This window comes from Cyanistes caeruleus, chromosome 7 (genome assembly GCF_971803275.1).
Source record: "Cyanistes caeruleus chromosome 7, bCyaCae1.hap1.1, whole genome shotgun sequence".
Classification (NCBI taxonomy): Eukaryota; Metazoa; Chordata; class Aves; order Passeriformes; family Paridae; genus Cyanistes; species Cyanistes caeruleus.
In genome coordinates this window covers 5,158,722-5,177,110 of record NC_141707.1, presented here as the reverse complement: position 1 = coordinate 5,177,110, position 18,389 = coordinate 5,158,722, and the positions used below count along the sequence as shown (strand labels likewise).

The window sequence follows — 18,389 nt, the reverse complement described above, 5'->3', positions numbered from 1 at the left end:
AAGAAGCATTGGGAGCTGACTAAAGTGTTGCCCGAATGGGAAAACACAGAAGAAGGAGACCATGAATGGATGATTAAGGCACTAGGCAGAGCTAGTAAAGACATTTCTTTGGCTCTTGGCTGCACACAGGCACCGCTGTGGATGCACTCAGTGGCTGCTGCAGTCATTAGAGAAGGAGGAGAGGGGATATTCCCTGTTGAAATTCGTCAAATTGTTTGGGACAATGCTTCCAATATGGAAAGGGAACTGCAAGCCTGGTGGGTTTTAGTTAATTTCACCTATGATTTTATGGTAAGTGTGGTGACAGCCTTTGTCCTGACCATGTCTGATGTGTCAGTGAGTTTAATCTATTCAGTAGTGGCCCTAGGAGGAAATCATGAGAAAGCAGTGTTATATCCTTCAGAACACAGAATGTGGGCATGAGAGGTTGAGGGAAAGTGATGGACCATCGATTTGAAAGCCTGTTCTATGAGGAAACAATTAGGGTCCATATGTGAAGGAATTTTGGCAGATGATAAAGACACTTGCTTAGACGCAGATCAGAGCACTTGTCACTTTGAAATGCATTCAGTGAACCAAACCACCTTGCTTGCATATGTAGGACAAGGTTGTGTCTGTCTCAGGACAGCATGTCCCACCATAATGGTAGACAATCAAATAGGGAATGAAACTCAGTTTAACTTGTGTGCTTGTAACTTGGTTGAAATTGAAGGCTGTGATTTTTCCTATCAAGCCCCTGCAGTATCACAGCAATACCTAAAGGCAAATTTGGCAACAGTGCAAGAAATATCACCTGTGCCTATAGGAATGAATTTGGCCTTACTCACCCAATTGTTAAAACATCAAGAATTGAAAGATTTCCTAAAAGAAATTCAAGATGCAGGGAAAAAGACCTTGATTACTATACACCATGATACTGAGACAATCAAAAGAGTTTTAAGTGATTTGAAGAACACTTGTCTCATCAGTGGTGGGATGTGCTTTTTGGATGGTCACCAACAGCAACTGGTATACTTAACACCCTGATTCCCCCTATTGTTGTTTTGCTTATTTTAGTAGGCGTTAGTTTGATTTTATCTATTGCAATGCTTGTTTGGAAATGGAAGATATTATGAAATGTGACAGCTTTGACATGACTATCAACAGCGTATGGCTTAGTCTTGAAAGACGCTGGCCATACAGCCTTGATGGATGAAGAGTCTGTATATTGAGTAAAAGAATTCACTCATTTTTAAGAGGAAGTGGGGAATGAAGCATAAACTTTGAAGAATTTAAGATATTCAAAAAGCTAAGACCTTAATTAAAAGTAATTTTTGTTAAATCTAAAAATTAATCCCTGTTAAATTTAATAGAGCGGCACTACTAGAATGAGGAGGTAATCATTAGCCAATAACTAATTGTCTGTCAACCTTGTGTTCACTTTGGACTGAAAAGGTAGAAAGGTCACAATAAGGAAGAAATATATTCCTTCCTCCTTTTGTGACCACTTCCCATAAGAAGACCATCAACTCATTTCAAGGAACAAACTGTGCATGCTTAATTGCTTCTTTCTTAATTGGCATAGGAACCGGGGAGTGAGGAGTGACTGACTTATGAATATGTATTTATATTCAATATCTCGGTAAATAAAAGCCTCTATTCACCTGTACTCGGGGCCCTGTGTATTAAGGGGTGACCCTGCCCATCGGCCCAGCACTGCCAATAAACACACACTTTTTAACCGTAATCAGTTAAAGAGTCTTTCTCTGTTATAGCTGGATTCTGATACTAGATCATACCCATATTTTAGTAAATCAACTCCAAGTTGCCAAGTTGAACTGATTCCTTGCAAGAATGAACAACAGGACTTGATGGTAATGCATAAAGGATTCGACAGCATGTGCCAGAGAACTTCCCTGACCATTCTAAGTCAGTGTCCAATTCAGGTTCCATCTGGTAATCAACAAGTTACTAAAGGGACCTCTGATGCTGTGCTTGTTCTCTTTCCTGCAGGGGCCTAGCAGGACATTCCAAATGCTGCCTTTCTGCCCTAAAAGGAAAAAGAGGAGCTGTGGCTGCTAAATGCAAAAAGCAAGCAGGGAACACAGCCTGTGTGGAACTAGGTCACACAAGCTTCTCAATCTGGCCTGAGGAAGCATAAAGAAGAATCCAAACAATCCGTGGAGAAAGACAACAATCTTTGTAGGTGTTGTTCAGGATCCTTGCTGTTTACTTGCAAGAAGCAGTCAAGGGGTGGCGTTGCACTTGTCCAATGATAATGATGTGTAAGTTTAATGCCCAGTAAGAGTTTTACCACTCGGACATTCTCAAAGATGTCTATAAATGAAGATCAAAAATAATAAATCTCTCTCTTGATCAACCCAGCCTGAGAGTCTGTGTCATATATCTCTCCGTTTCTAATATAGTGTGACACTTCACAGCCGGGTTCAGGGCACACTCAGCTTGGCTCTTCCAAAATCCAAGGCCTTCAGGGTGCTAAGCAAGACCTTTAACTCCACAATGCTGTGGAACGGGGCCTTCAGCACAGGGACCTTTCCAGCCTGATCTGCGCTCCTTCCTCTGCGTCTCTGCACAAAACACAGTGCAGGAGAGAACGGCAGGAGGGGCCTGTGTGTCACAGCGCTCTGGATTTGTGACCTTCAACTCCACAGAGATGCAGGTTTAGTGAAAAAGCAAAACTGTTTATTGATGGGATGCGAAGCAAAGGGATGAGCAGAGGGGCAAAAAAGGGGATGGGCAAGGTCTGAGGGCGGGGGGATGGAGCTGTGAAAAGGGATGGAAACTAGTGGGAAAAAGAAGGGATGGGCAGTGTCTGAGGGCTGGAGGCATGGAGCTATCAAAAGGGAAGGAGAATGGAGGGAAAAAGAAGGGATGGAAAGTGTCTGAGGGCCACAGGGAGGGAGGTATTCAAAAGGGAGGGAAACTGAAGGGAAAAAGAAGGGATGGGCAGTTTCTGAGGGCTGCAGGGACAGAACTATCTACAGGCAGGAGGAAAGGGCTGAAGCCATGCGAGCTTCCCACAGGCTCAGCTGTGCCAGTTGTCAGCTGTGCCTGGAGCTCCAGCTGGTCTCTTCTGGTTTCAGCGTAGTCTCGTCTTCCATGGCATCTTATAGAAAGACTGGTTCTCCTAAAGCAGCAGACGAGTGAACTTCTGCTGTTCTTTCAATAAATGTCTGCTGAAAAACTGTGCTCCTCTGAGAAGGGTTGTCATCTCTTCTCAGGACTTGAAGTGCTGCAAGAGAGGGGAACAGAGCCACGATCAGAGCCCAGATCTGTGGCAATCCTAGGAGAAAGTCCTGCCAGGGCCATGCCAGCCTGCTCTTGATGTGGCCACGAGAGTGAAGAGGCCAACAGGATCAGCTGCAAGGTCCTGGTCACCCCACCCAAATCCGCCCCCCATGTCCCTGAAATCTCTCTGTGATGTTCCCACACCACCAAGGTGTGCACACGAGGACAGAAGCTCTCTGCAGCTCACGCACGTATTGCAGATCCCCCAGTGCCAGCCCCTCACTGCCAGCTCTCACTCACCCTCGATGAGGGCCTGCAGCTCTTCCTGCGCCCCCCTCAGGTGCTTCCTGGCCGTCCCTGGGAACACAGATCCTGTCAGGGCCCTGGCAGCACAGCTCCCTGCCAGCGGCGCTGCCAGCCCTGGGGCCACACGGCCTCCCGCCCCGGCAGGGCTCAGCCCCAGCCCTTGCCGCATCCTGACTCAGCCCAAGGGCACGGCTGCCAGAGGCCGGCAGCAGCCCCGAGGGCAGCCGGGGCTCCAGGGCGCCGGGCCCGGGTGCCGCTGCCGGGACAGCAGCAGCCGGGGCCGGGGCCGAGCTGCGGCGGGGCCGGGAGCCAGCCCGGGCTCGTGGCTCACCCATGAAGCTGACGGCGTTCAACAGTGGGACAATCTCTTCAGTCCTTCACAAGCAACACGGCTGCAGGCCTCTAATAAATCCATGGGCCTGACAGTTTGTTACTTTTCTCAAGGCTTGCGCCTGTTCTCAGATAGTGTGTAATCTACTTTCTTCCAGGCTTCCCAGCAGTCTTCTGCACTTTCAGCCTTGCTTCTTTCTCACACTCACCCCTCTACCTTTGTATTTCCTTCTACTGTTTCCATTCCTGTTTTCACAGTGACAGCTCTCCACCTTCAGCTTTACACAACTTCATGTGTTTGGCTCAGGTGTCGGTGAATGAGACATCATGAGATACAGGAGGTTTCCCCATGTTGGGATTGATTTTCCTGGGGTTTGCAGGCTGTTCAAAGCATCGCTGCGCACTAAATCTTCCCGGACTTTGTGTCATCTCCCAACTAAACAATCTCTTAGTTCAGTTGGGGTCCCTCTCAGAAAAGGTCTTAACACATTAAGAATCCTTTCTGCAGAGGCTGGGATCATTTCATCTGCACATTTGTGTTTTGTTGGTAAGTAGTCAATTTTTGTAGCAGCAGCAGATATTCTTAGCTGACTATGGAGGGGTTGAGGTAGGTTCCCCTGTTTTTAGAATATGCAATTCTGCTGGTCGTTTAATGGGTTTTGTCAGGATGGTCTGGTCTGAGGTGCAGAAGGGCACTCACATGCCAGAATCCAAAACTTTCCATAGCACCTGTATGGGTTTTGACCAAGGTAAAGTTCACAGCCCTTCCAGTGCTGTGCTGTGCATTGGTACCTGGGTGGGTGTTGAGAACAGACCAGTGTTTTGGCAACTGCCTGGCAGTGCTGTCCCTCTGACATTCCTTCCCACATCAAAGGGGATGGGAGTGGGCAAGATCCTGGGAGAGGACACAACCAAGCCAACTGACCCAAAGTAGCCAAAGGGATATTCCATACCTTATGACAACAGCTCAGAGAGGTAATCTAAGAGAGAGAGGAGGAAGGGGGCGGGTATTTCTGAGTTTTCAGTGTTTGCCTTCTGGAGGACCCGTTACGCATGCTGAAGCCCTTCATTTCAGAAAATGTCCAAACATGATTACTGATGGGAAGTAGAGAGTGACTTTTTTCTCTTCAGCCCATGCAAGCACAGATCTCTGCTTAGTTCTTTATTTTACTGTAATAAAACTGCCTTATCTCACCCTGCTGGCTGTTCTCTGTCTTATTCTCTTCCCCGTCCCAGTGGGAAAGACAGAGACAGAGCGACAGTGGACACCTGGCACCCAGCCAGGGTCGACCCACTGCAGTCGTTTAGGCACCCAAATGTGGGGTGATATAAAGTTGGTGAAATGGACTATAGCAGGAACCTGGAGGGGCCAGGATGGAACTGCAGAGGAGTGCAGGCCCGGGGTGGCAAACAGTTTAGCAATGAGCTCAAAGCTGTGGCAGGAGCAGCATGAGGCTGGGCAGACCCAGAGATGTTGAGCTAGAAGTGTACTAAAAATCCAGAGCAGCAGCAGAAACAGCAGGGTCTGGGCAGCCCTGGAAGGATTAAAAAAAGGTGGAGGGGGGCTTTGTTTTTGGGTGTTCCCTGGCTGTCACCTGTGTAATGCCCTGGCAACAGCAGCAGCTGCTGGGCTCCCACAAGCAGCCTTGAAACGCTCCCTTACAGAGGTGGTCGGGGTCCCTGTTTTCCCCTCAGGCACCCAAGCACATGGTGAGGATCCCTCCCAGAGTGATTGGGTATTGAAAGGACCCAGTTACATGGCCACACCTGGGAGCAGAGGCTCACCCACATTAAAGAGACACAGAGATGGAAAAGTTCTGCAGTAGCAGTGGATCCTCTGGGCAGCAGCAGTCCAACACCAAAACCTCAACCATCTGCCCTTTGAGCCGTGTCCCCCAGCTAAGAGACAGCCATAACCCCACTGCCTGTCCCTCCTCCCCCAGGCACGACTCCCAAAAGCTCCTTTCCCTTGGCTGACTCCTTAGTGTGGGATGTAGGAGGCCTCGGCCACGTCTTTTGTTTCTTCATGACCTGTATTTGTGGCCCGGACAACCGCTGCCTTCACAGAGTCTTCCTTTCAGATGGGAAACAATTCCCTAAAGAATCCAAACCAAAAGAAGGGCCTCTACTTTGCTGTGTTGAAACAAAATCAAATGCTAAAAATTAGCTAAAATACAGAATAAAAAAAAAATAAATTCTTAGTTTATAATGGCTCAGCTCCTTATCAAATTCAGGGATCCCTAAATTTCTAGCTAAATACAATCTCACTCATTTTCAACATGTAAACAAGACAGCCAGTCCTGTCCTGCTGGCTCCCAGCAGCGCCTTGCAGCAGTCCTGCATCCACATCAGGATGCTGGCCAGCACAGGGCTGTCCTGGAAACTAAGGCAGCTGACTTGACGTTTGTGCAGGTACCCAGAGGCCAAGCCCAGCGGTGTTCCCTCAGGATACAGCAGTCCTGAGTGATCTCCCCTGACGTCACCCGCTCCTTGTGGCCAGTTGCTTTCCTGTGCAATGTTCTAGCTGCCCCAAGAGTAAAGAGGGAGCTGGAGAAAGAGCTTGCCAGGCTGCTCTCCATCCTTTCCCAGCAATCCTGCTTAAGGGGAGAAGTCCAAGCTGAGCTCAAATGTGTAAATGGAAGAGCCGTGCACAGGAAGGGTCAGTGGGAAGGATGATCCAGGAACCATTGGCCTGGCAGCCTGAGCTTGCTACCGCGGAAGGCCGTGGAGCAGATCCTGCTGAGTGCCATGCCACGGCATGTGCAGGGAACCAGGGGCTCTGCTGGAGGGTGGGAAAGCTCTGTGGAGGGATGGGAACAGCTGGGGGTCCTGGTGGGGTGTTGAGGAGTTCTGTGAGCATGTTTTGGGGAGTGTTGGTATTGGTGGGTGTGTTGGGGAAGGAGTTGCCTGGAAGTGAGAGGTCTAGGCTGGAATTTGAGTCAGTTTAACAGCATCATCTGTGGTTTAGCACAGCCTTGCTTATGGAGGACATAAGGAATATGTGTGACTTTTCCTGTTAGTGGTCCTGGTTCTCATGCAAAAAAGAAGAGGGGAGAGCTGAAATTTATTGGCCACCTAGATATCTGTACCAGGGGGAGGATTAGCCTTTTTGCAGTCGACTCAATTGTTTGGACTACTTTTGTAATACTGAGTGGACTTTGTTTCCTTGAGAGCTTTAATCCTTCAGAGAATTAGGATATTATCATCCCTCCATAGAAAAGCAAAGGTTTGCAAATCAAAGAATGGCCTTTTTTTAGCCTCTGTGCTGTGTTATATTTTGTAATGTGACTCTCAAAGGATGATGTTAAGGCAAAGGACTTGCTGCTTTGAGATGGTGTCGTGGTTTTAAACCACTAACTAAGAAAATTACTTACTTCTTGCTGTGAGATATGGATTAGAATAAGAGCAAAACAGGCATACAACTTAAAAGGGAAAAAAAAAGAAAGTTTATTGACAAACCACAGTAATAAGAACACCAGAATAAACTTCCAGAAAAACCTTTCCATCCCTTATCTACCCACTATTCCCTTGTACACATGACAACAGAGACAAAAACTCTGGAACTCTGATGGTTAAAACAGTCCCAATTCTTGCTAGTCTTTTTACCAATCTTTATAGAGAAACAGAAGTTTCTTCCTGTTAATTTATGGAGTTTCTCACAAGAAAACTATTTTTGTTATAGTTTTCTATTGCCCTAATGTTAGCTGTCCAGAGATGCTATTATTAGAGTTCACTCCTCCCATTCTCACATCACTCTGAAGTGTGTATGGGCCATGCGTCTAGAGATAGCATTTTTAAGGATAAGTTATTCAAAGGCAAAAAAAGAAAAAAAAGTCTTCTTCATCTGTTTCTGTGAGTTTCACCAGAAAACAGTTTTCTCATGGCCTCTCAGGGCTTCAAATCTCTCAACAGTTTTCTCATGGCCTCTCAAGGCTTCAAATCTCCCAGTACTTCACTATACTATAATTACTCTTTACTCAAATTTACACTTTGAACACTATTCCTCTCTAGATCTTATATCATGAATTAAAGGAGTTCTTTTCAGGACTTCATTGTCCATCTCCATAGTTTTAACAGAGAGATATTTCAGCTTAATTAAAGCATCTTCTTAATTCTCTACCTTTCCTGAAGCTTCTTTTCTTTCTTGTCACTGGTAGTTTATAAAGTCTCTTTTCATGTTGATCTCTCTCCCTCTCTCTCTCTGGATAAAAAGATTAATCCGCAAGTCTCATCTGAGTAATGAAAGAGTTAACATCTTGCCCAGGCTTTTGTAGATGGTTTAGAGATCTCTGCTGAACAGGAGCTGGAGCCGTCTGCGATGGGAAATTCCTCATGGCTGCTCTGGAGCGTGTAGTCTCTGCTCTAACCCGCTGCAAGTCCAGGGCTTCCCTCTTTCTTCACTGGGTAGTTTCTAGTGAATGTAGTTACAGCAAAACCTGCAGCCGAGCCAGAGATCGGGCCCGGCTCGGCCCGGCCTGGCCCGAGGAAAACCTTCCCCAGGCCCCCCCCATCTCCCGGCCGGGAGACGGGGCAGGCCTGGCCCCATCCCCGCCCGGCCGCATGGCCTGGGCAGGGACGGGAGGCCTGGAGCTCCGCCACCCTCCACAGCCAGGAAACAAAGAGAGCCCAGAGAGCTCTGCTTTTACATTTTAAGGTAGGGTTCACAAGTTGATCCTACTTTTCAATGGCCTAAACTGCTGTCAGTTCCCAGCAATGACCGATAATTGGTCAGGAGAAAAGACTCCAAGCACTTCCCAGCAACTCCAACTCCCTTAAAGGTAAAGTAACTCCATGACAGATGGGAAGCAAACTTGCACATCTTTCACATTCTCCGGCCACTCCAATTAATTGGTGAAGTCTGCCAGATCCTTCTGTGCCTTCCCAACAAAGATGTTTTTTGAGGTGCATGAAATGACTTCAATGGGAAAATAATTCCAATTAATGTAATTAATCTGACCAAGACTAAGAGTTACCAGCAGTTGTTCCAGATGCTCCTGCCAAGACCCCTGCAGGAAGGAGCCCAGCCCCCAATGCACGTGGGCTTTGGCTTTGGCCCTCTGGCACAGAAACCCCCCAGGGGCACAGGTCTCTGGGGCAGGAGAAGGGCACCAGCACTGCCAGGGCTCGGCTGGGGTGGCAGGTCTGCCTCGGTGGGGACTCTGCCACACCTGCTGATTTCAGTGCTGCCAGGCCCCTGTACAGATTCTGTGCAAGGCCCCGTGCCCTTCCTGCTGCGCCTGCGTCGGCAGCCCTGGGGGCTCCTTCTGCTGCCCTGAGCCTGCAGAGCAGGGCAGTGTTTGCTGATGGTTTGAGGTGTTCCTAAAGATCCTGTCAGGCTGTCTTAGACACTTTGGGCAAGGGATTCCTTCCAACCTGGGCCACTTTGGGGGGGATGGGGGCGGAACTGGGGCAGGTGGCAGTGTGTGCAAGGGCCCTTTGTGACACGGTGCAGAATGGTAACCGTGGAATGGAAAGGGACAGGGTGTCCAAGGGCCCTTTGTGACACATGGTGACATAGGGGCTGTCCCAGTGCGGTGACAGGGCCATGCCCCAGTGCTCAGTGCACGCGACGGGACAGGACGCGCCAGAGCGGTGCTGTGAGGAGCCCCCACACAGCGCACTCGTTTGTGTCTAACCCGGAGATTTTCCAAGGCGTTTCTTCTACAGGTGACCTCGTGGCAAGACTGCGGGCCTTGGTGGCCCGTGGCTTTCCCGAGGCTTTTCTTTTGCAGGTCCCCGAGGGGCAAGACTGCGGGCCTTGGTGGCCCGTGGCTTTCCCGAGGCTTTTCTTTTGCAGCTCCCCACGGGGAAGACTGCGGGCCTTGGTGGCCCGTGGCTTTCCCGAGGCTTTTCTTTTGCAGGTGCCTGCGGGGCAAGACTGCAGGCCTTGGTGGCCTGTGGCTTTCCCGAGGCTTTTCTTTTGCAGGTGCCTGCGGGGCAAGACTGCGGGCCTTGCTGGCCCGTGGCCTTCCCAAGACTTTTCTTTTGCAGGTACCTTCAAGGCCAGACTCCAGTACTTGGTGACCTGGAGCTTTTCTGAGGCATCTCCCATCCTTCTGACCTCTGTCCTCAAGGTGAGACTGTGGGACCTGGTGACCACAGTCATTTACAAGGAGCCTCAAGTCATTGTGGCCGGAGCCCTCGAGACCAGACTGCAGGACTTGCTGTCCTGTAGCCTTCCTGAGGCTTCTCTCTCACAGGTGCATTCAAGGCTCAACTGCACAGTTTGTTTTCTCAGTTTGATTTCCCAAGGCATCTCGCTTTAAGGTGCCTTTGAGGCAGGATTCCATCATGGCAGGCAGATTCCTCAACCTGTTCAAAGTGTTCCGACGGAACAGAAAAACAGACCGTGGAGCTGCCCCAGCAGAACAGCCGGAAGAACTGGAGCAGTTCCAACCACTGCAGGATGGTGAGTGGCAGAGCTGGGCCACACGGCTGATGGCTGCAGCCAGTTAGGAACCATCCCATCCCATCCCATCCCATCCCATCCCATCCCATCCCATCCCATCCCATCCCATCCCATCCCATCCCATCCCATCCCATCCCATCCCATCCCATCCCATGTGGACATGCCCAAGGACAGGAGAGAAGAGGGGCTGGGGCTGACCCCCGCCAGTGACCGTGCTCCATCCCCTGAGCCACCCCAGGGCTGTCCCTGCCTGGGGAGTGCAAGGCTGGGCTGTGTTCTCCGGCCTTTCCCGCAGTCCCTCAGCTCTGGCTGCTCTTTTCCAGATGCAGCCATGGACAAGAGACAAGAGCAGGAGCCTGCCCAGGGCCGCTTCCGCAAAACGCTGAAGGTACCTGCAGCCATCCCCACCTGGGCTGGGCCTGCTGTCACTGCTCAGCCCAGCTCTGCACATGGAGCACTCCTTGGAACATGCCTCTCTTCCCTGTCCTTTCTTCATTCTGCACAGAGGTTCCGCAAATTCTTGCGCATTCGGCGTAGAAAGAACACCACCACAGCAGGAACAGAGGGCACAGCTGAGCCTGACTCTGGGCTGGAGGAGCTCCAGGCAGAGCCTGATGTCAGCCCAGATTCAGCTGAGCCCTCAGAAGTTTCTGAGACTGAAGTGAAGAATGACAGGGCAGAGGCTGACATGGCAGAGACTGAGGACGTGGCCATTCCAGATGATGACACCAGAGAGACTCAGGGCATCGCAAATGCTGACAGGACACCCACTCCCACTGTAAGCCAAGAGCTCATATGGGATTATTTCAAGGAAGCTTGTGTTTCTTCTGACATTGTTGACAAGAGAGCTGCTTCTTCTGACCAGCAGGTAGCCAGCCAGGGGTCAGAACTGGAGGTCTCCCAGGATCCTGTGCCCCTTCAAGCCACATCCACAGGGCCCCCTCAGCCTTTGAGGCCAGCAGAGTGTGATGGGACGGTAAGCACTTCTTGGGGGAAGCTGGGGAAGTTGCTGCCTTGGACAGCGCTCCAAGTCTTCCCCATGCCTCCTCCAGGTGCCAGCTATTGTGAGGAACATTTACCAGAGTCTGGTGTCCCATGTCCCTGTGGATGCCAGTCAGCAAACCGACATAGTGAGGCTGGCTGAAGAAGACCCTATTGATGTGGTGCTGACCCTCCTGTGCTGTGCCCCATCGTGTGACAGGTATGGGGCCCACGTGCCTTGAGAGCTCAGGGCTCAGCGGCCTTTAGGGCCCATCGCCCTGCACAGCCTGTCCAATGGGCTCTGCCCAACAGGCAGAGAGGCCCAGGAGCCTCGGGCCCCTCTGTTTCCTGAGGCTGCTGCCAGTGCTCCCTCCCTGCCCCTCAGGGCACTGGGGCTCTGTCACCTGGGACCCCACAGCTACACAGAGCATGGCTCTGTGACTGAGACACCCCTAACAAACAGCTCTGATCCCACAGAGCTGCTGCAGTGATGTGGCAAGCCATAGCCTCATCAGGACCAGCAGTGAAGAGAGTGGTGCCAATACTGCTCTGTGTGATGGAGAACTGGCCACTTTGCAACATCTGCACCTCTGATGGGGACAACAAAGATGTTTTTCCCTTGAGTGTGAGTTTCTGGAGCTGACCTTTGATCACCTGCAGCTTGCTTCCCCAGGAACTCTCCATCCTCTCCCTGCCTCAGGCACCGGGCTGAAACCTGGGCTAGGGGCAGGCTCAGGGGGCACCGGGCCCACTGCTCCCTCTGCATCTCCCCTCGGGCCCTGACCCACGGACACCTCGGCACTGAGCGCTGTCTTGGTGTGATTCTTTTGCAGGCAACTCTGGTGCTCTGGGTGATGGTCCAGATGCCTCAGTGCCATGAGGCGATGCTCATTTATACCCCTCGCCTTTTTGTGGCTCTGCTGTTCCAAGTTGTCATCACCACACAGCAGATGCCACCAGAGGAATTTGACAGCTTCTGGAGAGCATGCCAGGAGGAACACCACCTTCCCAGCAACCCCAACAGGTGCCAGTCCTCCTGTCCTTCCCATGCCCTTGTGGCTGACACCAGTGCACCCAGTGTGACCTGGCCTTTGCTCTGCACACAGCTTTGCAGTGCAGGCCATGAAGGCTCTGCTCTGCCGACTGGGGTGCTCCAAAGAGGTGATGGCTATGGAGCGCAAGGGTGGCTGGGACACGCTCCTCTGTGCTGACACCCAGCACAATGCCGTGGGTCTGCTGGCCAGGTAAGAGCCCCTTCCCCCCCACTGCCTCTGAAATGTGTGCCCTATGCCCCTCATAGTCCCCATGGTCATGGCCAGAAGGCCTCATCACTGAGGGATGGCTGAGCAGACTGGAAACGGCTGATAGAGGAGGGTGCCCAAAAGAAGCCACCTCCCAAAGCACCCATGATCCCTCCAAGGATGCTGGGGAAAGGCCAGATCTCTGTGAGTCATTCATGGCAGAGATTTGCCCCTCCACACCTCAAGTCTTGGTGCTGTTTTCCCCCTTCCAGGGTGATGCGCCATGGATTGGTCCGCTTCTGTTCCCGCATTGCAATCCAGCTGCTCAAGGCACTCGCCAGGGATAAGGCACCCTGTGAACTGTCCTCCCTGGCATTCCTTGTGGAGGTGAGCCCCATGGCAGCAATACCTCGCTGAGCTGCCTGCCAGCCCTGTCCCCTTGCATAGCCACAGCTGCCTGGGACGGTGCCCGCGCCCTGTGCTGCTGCCTGGGCCCAGCCCTGTGCAGTTCCAGGCTCCTGCCAGCCAGCTCCCCTGTCACTGCCCTGTGCCTTTCAGGTCCTCGAATACTTAGATTTGATTACATACGGTGAGGATGTCCTTGAGATGGTGTCAAGGCACCTGCAGAGCGAGTGCAGGCAGAGGCGTCGCCTGGCGCTCAGAGGCCTCGTGGTGCTCAGCAAGGATCCCTCGATGGTGAGAACGGGGCAGCGGCTGAAGCTGTGCTGGGCAAAGCAGCCCCTTGGGCTGGTTGGGCTTCAGGAGCTGAGGCAGCTGCTCCCAGCTCTCCTGCCTCACCTGCCTCAGTGCTTTGGGACAGGCCTTTGGCCTCTGGGCCCGGCAGCAGCAGGGTGGGGTTGCAGTGCCAGGGCGGTCTTGGCGCTGCAGCCGTTCAGGGCTTCCCAGCACAGCCTTGTGTTCCAAACAGGCCATAAGGATGTGCAGCCTGTCTCAACGCCTTCAGGACCTGCTGGGTGATGCAGATAGAAATGTGGTTGGCATGACCCTCCGTGTGTTCATCAATATGCTCAAGAATAACGACATTGTGATATGCAGCACCACTGCTCCAAAGCTGGCTCAGGCACTCATGCTGCTCTTTGATCACGTAAGGCTCTGTGCCCCCAGCCATGGGCATTGGCTGCTGCCCAGAAACTTTGTGTCTTACAGATTTCTGGGCCTTTGTCCAGTCGAGCCTGGAGGAATTGGTATTATGGTCTTTTTCATTTCTTTTCCTCCAGGGCCACAGCCACATGCAGTTGCTCTCCCTTGACCTCTTCTTCATGACAATGGATTTGGTAGTGGATGAGGGAAAGAAGCCTCTGGAGAAGATTTTGAACCAGAGCCTGTTTCCACTCTTCATCCACTGCTATGATGAGAACTGGCGTGTGGCAAAGGTGAGGTTTGCTGTGATGCCGGTGCATCCCTGGGAGGGGCATCGGCTTCCTCCTGTCCTGGAACCTCCCAGGCTGCAGCTTCCTCTGGGCCCTGTCAGCCAGACAAGAGTGATGTGCCCTTGGCTGCAGTGCCATCTCTGCATCTCTGCTGCTCTCCAGGCCTCTCAGCAAACGCTGCTCCGTGTGGCCGACTTCCTCAAGAGGAGGAATCTCAAGCAGCTGTTGAGAAAAGAGCAGCTGTGGGAGTTTGCTGACTGTCTGGTAAGAACGGCCTGGAGAAGCCCAAATTTGAGAAGCTCCCTGCCCCCAGTGCTCAGTGTGTGGAGCTGGCAGCTGTGGCCCAGTGCTGCACCCATGGGAGACAGCCTGTGCCCCACACACCGCTCCCTTCCCTGGGCTGCACGGCTTCTTCTCCAGGCTCCTGTGGCCCCGAGCCGGGTGCCGATGGAGCACCAGCCCTGTGGGGCTGCGGGCCTGGGGGCAGCGCAGCTCCCCGGGCAGCAGCCGGCCCTCTGCCCCCTCCAGAGCCCGGCGCCAGTGGCTGCTGCCCGGTGCCTCAGGGCTGGGCGGGCACGGGAGGCCCGGGCTGGCCGCAGGCAGCGCCCGGCCGAGAGGCAGAGCCCGCACCGACCCTTCCCTCCTGCCGCTCTCTGCAGCTGGCACAGGACGAGAGCCGAGCAGCCGAGTACCTGCGCCGGACCCTGCCATACCTGGACAGCCCACAGGAGTCCCTGCGAGTGGCAGCCATCAGGTTCATCGGTGAGCCACGAGCCCGGGCTGGCTCCCCGCCCCGCCGCAGCTCGGCCCCGGCCCCGGCTGCTGCTGTCCCGGCAGCGGCACCCGGGCCCGGCGCCCTGGAGCCCCGGCTGCCCTCGGGGCTGCTGCCGGCCTCTGGCAGCCGTGCCCTTGGGCTGAGTCAGGATGCGGCAAGGGCTGGGGCTGAGCCCTGCCGGGGCGGGAGGCCGTGTGGCCCCAGGGCTGGCAGCGCCGCTGGCAGGGAGCTGTGCTGCCAGGGCCCTGACAGGCTCTGTGTTCCCAGGGACGGCCAGGAAGCACCTGAGGGCGTAGCAGGAAGAGCTGCAGGCCATCATCGAGGGTGAGTGAGAGCTGGCAGTGAGGGGCTGGCACTGGGGGATCTGCAATGCCCGGGAAGGGAGCTGCAATCTGTGCCCTGGCTTCGGACGGCTTCTCTCCCTGTGTGGACACCTTGGTGGTGTGGGAATATCACAGAGAGATTTCAGGGACATGGGGGGCAGATTTGGGTGGGGTGACCAGGACCTTGCAGCTGATCCTTTTGGCCTCTTCACTCTCGTGGCCACAGCAAGAGCAGGCTGGCATGGCCATGGCAGGACTTTCTCCTAGGATTGCCACAGATCTGGGCTCTGATCGTGGCTCTGTTCCCCTCTCTTGCAGCACTTCAAGTCCTGAGAAGAGATGACAACCCTTCTCAGAGGAGCACAGTTTTTCAGCAGACATTTATTGAAAGAACAGCAGAAGTTCACTCGTCTGCTGCTTTAGGAGAACCAGTCTTTCTATAAGATGCCATGGAAGACGAGACTACGCTGAAACCAGAAGAGACCAGCTGGAGCTCCAGGCACAGCTGACAACTGGCACAGCTGAGCCTGTGGGAAGCTCGCATGGCTTCAGCCCTTTCCTCCTGCCTGTAGATAGTTCTGTCCCTGCAGCCCTCAGAAACTGCCCATCCCTTCTTTTTCCCTTCAGTTTCCCTCCCTTTTGAATACCTCCCTCCCTGTGGCCCTCAGACACTTTCCATCCCTTCTTTTTCCCTCCATTCTCCTTCCCTTTTGATAGCTCCATGCCTCCAGCCCTCAGACACTGCCCATCCCTTCTTTTTCCCACTAGTTTCCATCCCTTTTCACAGCTCCATCCCCCCGCCCTCAGACCTTGCCCATCCCCTTTTTTGCCCCTCTGCTCATCCCTTTGCTTCGCATCCCATCAATAAACAGTTTTGCTTTTTCACTAAACCTGCATCTCTGTGGAGTTGAAGGTCACAAATCCAGAGTGCTGTGACACACAGGCCCCTCCTGCTGTTCTCTCCTGCACTGTGTTGTTGTCTTTTAAAGCAAGGCAGACCCTTTGCCTGGTTCAGGAGCCAGCACAGTGACCAACACCCAGGCCACTCGGTCCACTGCACACAGACATCAATGTGATGGATGGCAAATGGTGTTTATTGCTGGAGAATTTGACATTTTATAACCTAGGGTCCCTGTGTTACTCCCATCTGCTTTCATCACAGCTAGGTGCTATTGGCTAATTGCAGGGCTAATTACTACACTAAAGATGGGGGGGGGGGGAGGTTACTATCTTTCCCTTACATCCCAATATCTTCCGAGCGCTAGACACTACTTCAACATATTCCCCCCTCTCTATGCATAACTAATTTGCTAGAATATAAGGTGTATTAGTCTTAAAAAGTTCTAACGTTATTTTCTATATATCTATCTCTAAACACTTTGCCTAACTTATCTATATTATAAAAAGTTTTAAAAGCAGATATTATAAACAAGTAAAATATAGGGTACACTATACTTAACTAAAAGGCTAAAACTTATAAAATAGATACTGCAGGTTTTCATTAGTAAGCATAAGGCACACACAGTGACTAAGTGTATTTTTAGAGCATCTGTTGCCTTTCTACAAACAGAATGTTGACTCTTTCTAGTCGGCTCTAAACAAAAGATACAAGCTTATTTAAAACACACTGTTTTTCAATTATCTGCAAGTCTTCATCAGTTGTCATTTGTAGCTGAGACAGTCTCTGTTGTTGGGTGACGATGGCAGAGACACCTGTGGCAGCACCAGTTGCTCCCAGATTAAGCAGCATCGCTATGGTTACACCTGTCACCAGTTCTGTTTTCTGAAGCCGGGTGGGTCTCTCTGCTTGCAGGCTCAACTCTTTATCCAGGTGGTACAGGACCCTGGGAACAATCACAACTTGCACAGAAAAATCGTTAGAAACAGCGAAGTTATAAACTGATAGGCATGTGGTCATCATTGTCTCGTTATGCTTATCAGCTGTTGCAGGCTGGAGCCTTGCCGTTTAGGATTTATTGGTGAGAGAACTCTCTGTCTCCCCTCTGTCACCTGGACTGGGAATGCTAGCGCAGCTGAAGGGACCCAGCTGGCATATGGAGCTTTTATCTGTACCCAGTCTGTGAGAGGGGTATCCACTCTCTGTTCTTTTTTAGTGTGGAGGGGGATATTCTTGTTTATCTTTATTGTTTTCTCTTCCGAGGACTCAGCCTCCGACCATTCCTCGCTAGCGTCTCCATCGGAGTCAGAGCTCGACTGGCTAGCCACTTCCCATTTCCCGTACCTTTCTGTTGGGCTCCGGCCCCACCTACCACCCCTGTGGGCGGGCTGTTCCCTCCCTCTTGGCTCTCCTCGCCCTTCAGTCCACCCTCCACTCTGCCTTTCACCCCACCTTTCACTCCTCCCTTCACTCCACCTTTCACTCCGCCTTTCACCCCACCTTCTGTTCCTCCTTCTGCTCCCCCTCTCTCCCTCATATTCTTTTACATTCCTATCTTTCTCCCTCCATACACTTCCCCCGCATCTTTCTTCTTCACATTCCTTACCTTTTCCAACCTCCTGACCATGTCCATCTCTCAATGCCAGCGTTTGTTCTTTGTTTTCACTAAGGATATTTCTTTCCCGCTTTATGTCTTTTTGCTCAGCGCCATTTTTAGGCACCAGGGAGGATGTTTCCCTCTAGGCTTTTCCCACGGCAGCCCTAGCTTCTTCTGTTAACTTTCTCCAAAAGACTTCTGCTCTTCGCTGTTTCTCTGAGAGCAGATAAGGATTTGGGGATTGAGGAGACGTGTCGCCCTCTTGGGCCCCTTTTGGCTCAGCTGAGCTGCTCTTGTGTGGAGGCTGTGAAGCCTGAGTGGCTGCTCTGACCCCAAAATTTGGGGTGGCCAACAGACAGTTTTTTGCTGCCCTCCAGATCTCTTTGGCAAGGGTTTTAGTACATCTGTCCCACACCTTAGGGTGGATAAACTTTACTAGCTGATTTATGACCCCAATATACAAAAGCCTTGCAGTAGCAAGAGTAAAAGAATTAGGTTTACAATTTAATTGCAATCTAACCTTTATCAAGGCTTTCATCTTCCTTCTGGACACAGGGACGTCTCCCTCGCCAGGACTAGTCCAGCTGGTCCTGACCGCTGCTCCTGTATTCCAGGCAACCCTCGCTTTCTGGGTTTGAATCCCGCTTTTCGAATTCTCACGGGTTTCAGCACCAAATGTTGTCTTTTAAAGCAAGGCAGACCCCTTGCCTGGTTCAGGAGCCAGCACGGTGACCAACACCCAGGCCACTCGGTCCATTGCACACAGACATCAATGTGATGGATGGCAAATGGTGTTTATTGCTGGAGAATTTGACATTTTATAACCTAGGGTCCCTGTGTTACTCCCATCTGCTTTCATCACAGCCAGGTGCTATTGGCCAATTGCAGGGGGCCTTACCATTCACTGTGG

The 18,389-nt window shown here is 52.0% G+C and overlaps 1 protein-coding gene and 1 long non-coding RNA gene across 11 annotated transcripts; one reads left to right on the top strand and one right to left on the bottom strand.

Annotated features, from left to right (window-relative positions):
* Positions 1-2,660: 2,660 nt before the first annotated feature.
* On the bottom strand, positions 2,661-3,575 carry LOC147652128 (uncharacterized). The gene is made up of 2 exons (XR_015289252.1): positions 3,529-3,575; positions 2,661-3,232 (listed from the first exon to the last, which is right to left on the bottom strand). It is a non-coding gene; the product is annotated as an uncharacterized LOC147652128 (long non-coding RNA).
* A 4,606-nt stretch (positions 3,576-8,181) lies between these two features.
* On the top strand, positions 8,182-15,874 carry LOC147652127 (maestro heat-like repeat-containing protein family member 7). 10 transcript variants are annotated; one of them, XM_086896331.1, is made up of 18 exons: positions 8,182-8,518; positions 9,395-9,938; positions 10,103-10,273; positions 10,597-10,661; positions 10,779-11,051; positions 11,142-11,249; positions 11,326-11,474; positions 11,732-11,879; positions 12,088-12,278; positions 12,361-12,498; positions 12,768-12,882; positions 13,054-13,191; positions 13,424-13,600; positions 13,734-13,889; positions 14,049-14,150; positions 14,546-14,648; positions 14,929-14,985; positions 15,303-15,874. In XM_086896331.1, the coding sequence occupies exons 3-17, from the start codon at positions 10,156-10,158 to the stop codon at positions 14,955-14,957; spliced, it is 2,010 nt and encodes a 669-aa protein (XP_086752457.1). In that variant the 5' UTR covers positions 8,182-8,518; positions 9,395-9,938; positions 10,103-10,155; the 3' UTR covers positions 14,958-14,985; positions 15,303-15,874. The 10 variants fall into 10 exon arrangements, with proteins under 10 accessions (XP_086752457.1, XP_086752452.1, XP_086752455.1 ...); XM_086896326.1 differs by having other exon boundaries at positions 11,139-11,249; XM_086896329.1 differs by having other exon boundaries at positions 10,090-10,273; positions 11,139-11,249.
* Positions 15,875-18,389: the final 2,515 nt, after the last annotated feature.

Bases quoted from the DNA above. Each gene is read 5' to 3' on its own strand.
- LOC147652127 (XM_086896326.1), top strand. From the start codon at position 10,156: ATGGCAGGCAGATTCCTCAACCTGTTCAAAGTGTTCCGACGGAACAGA. The intron at 10,274-10,596 runs GTGAGTGGCAGA...GCTCTTTTCCAG, and splicing joins GTTCCAACCACTGCAGGATG to ATGCAGCCATGGACAAGAGA. The intron at 10,662-10,778 runs GTACCTGCAGCC...CATTCTGCACAG, and splicing joins GCTTCCGCAAAACGCTGAAG to AGGTTCCGCAAATTCTTGCG.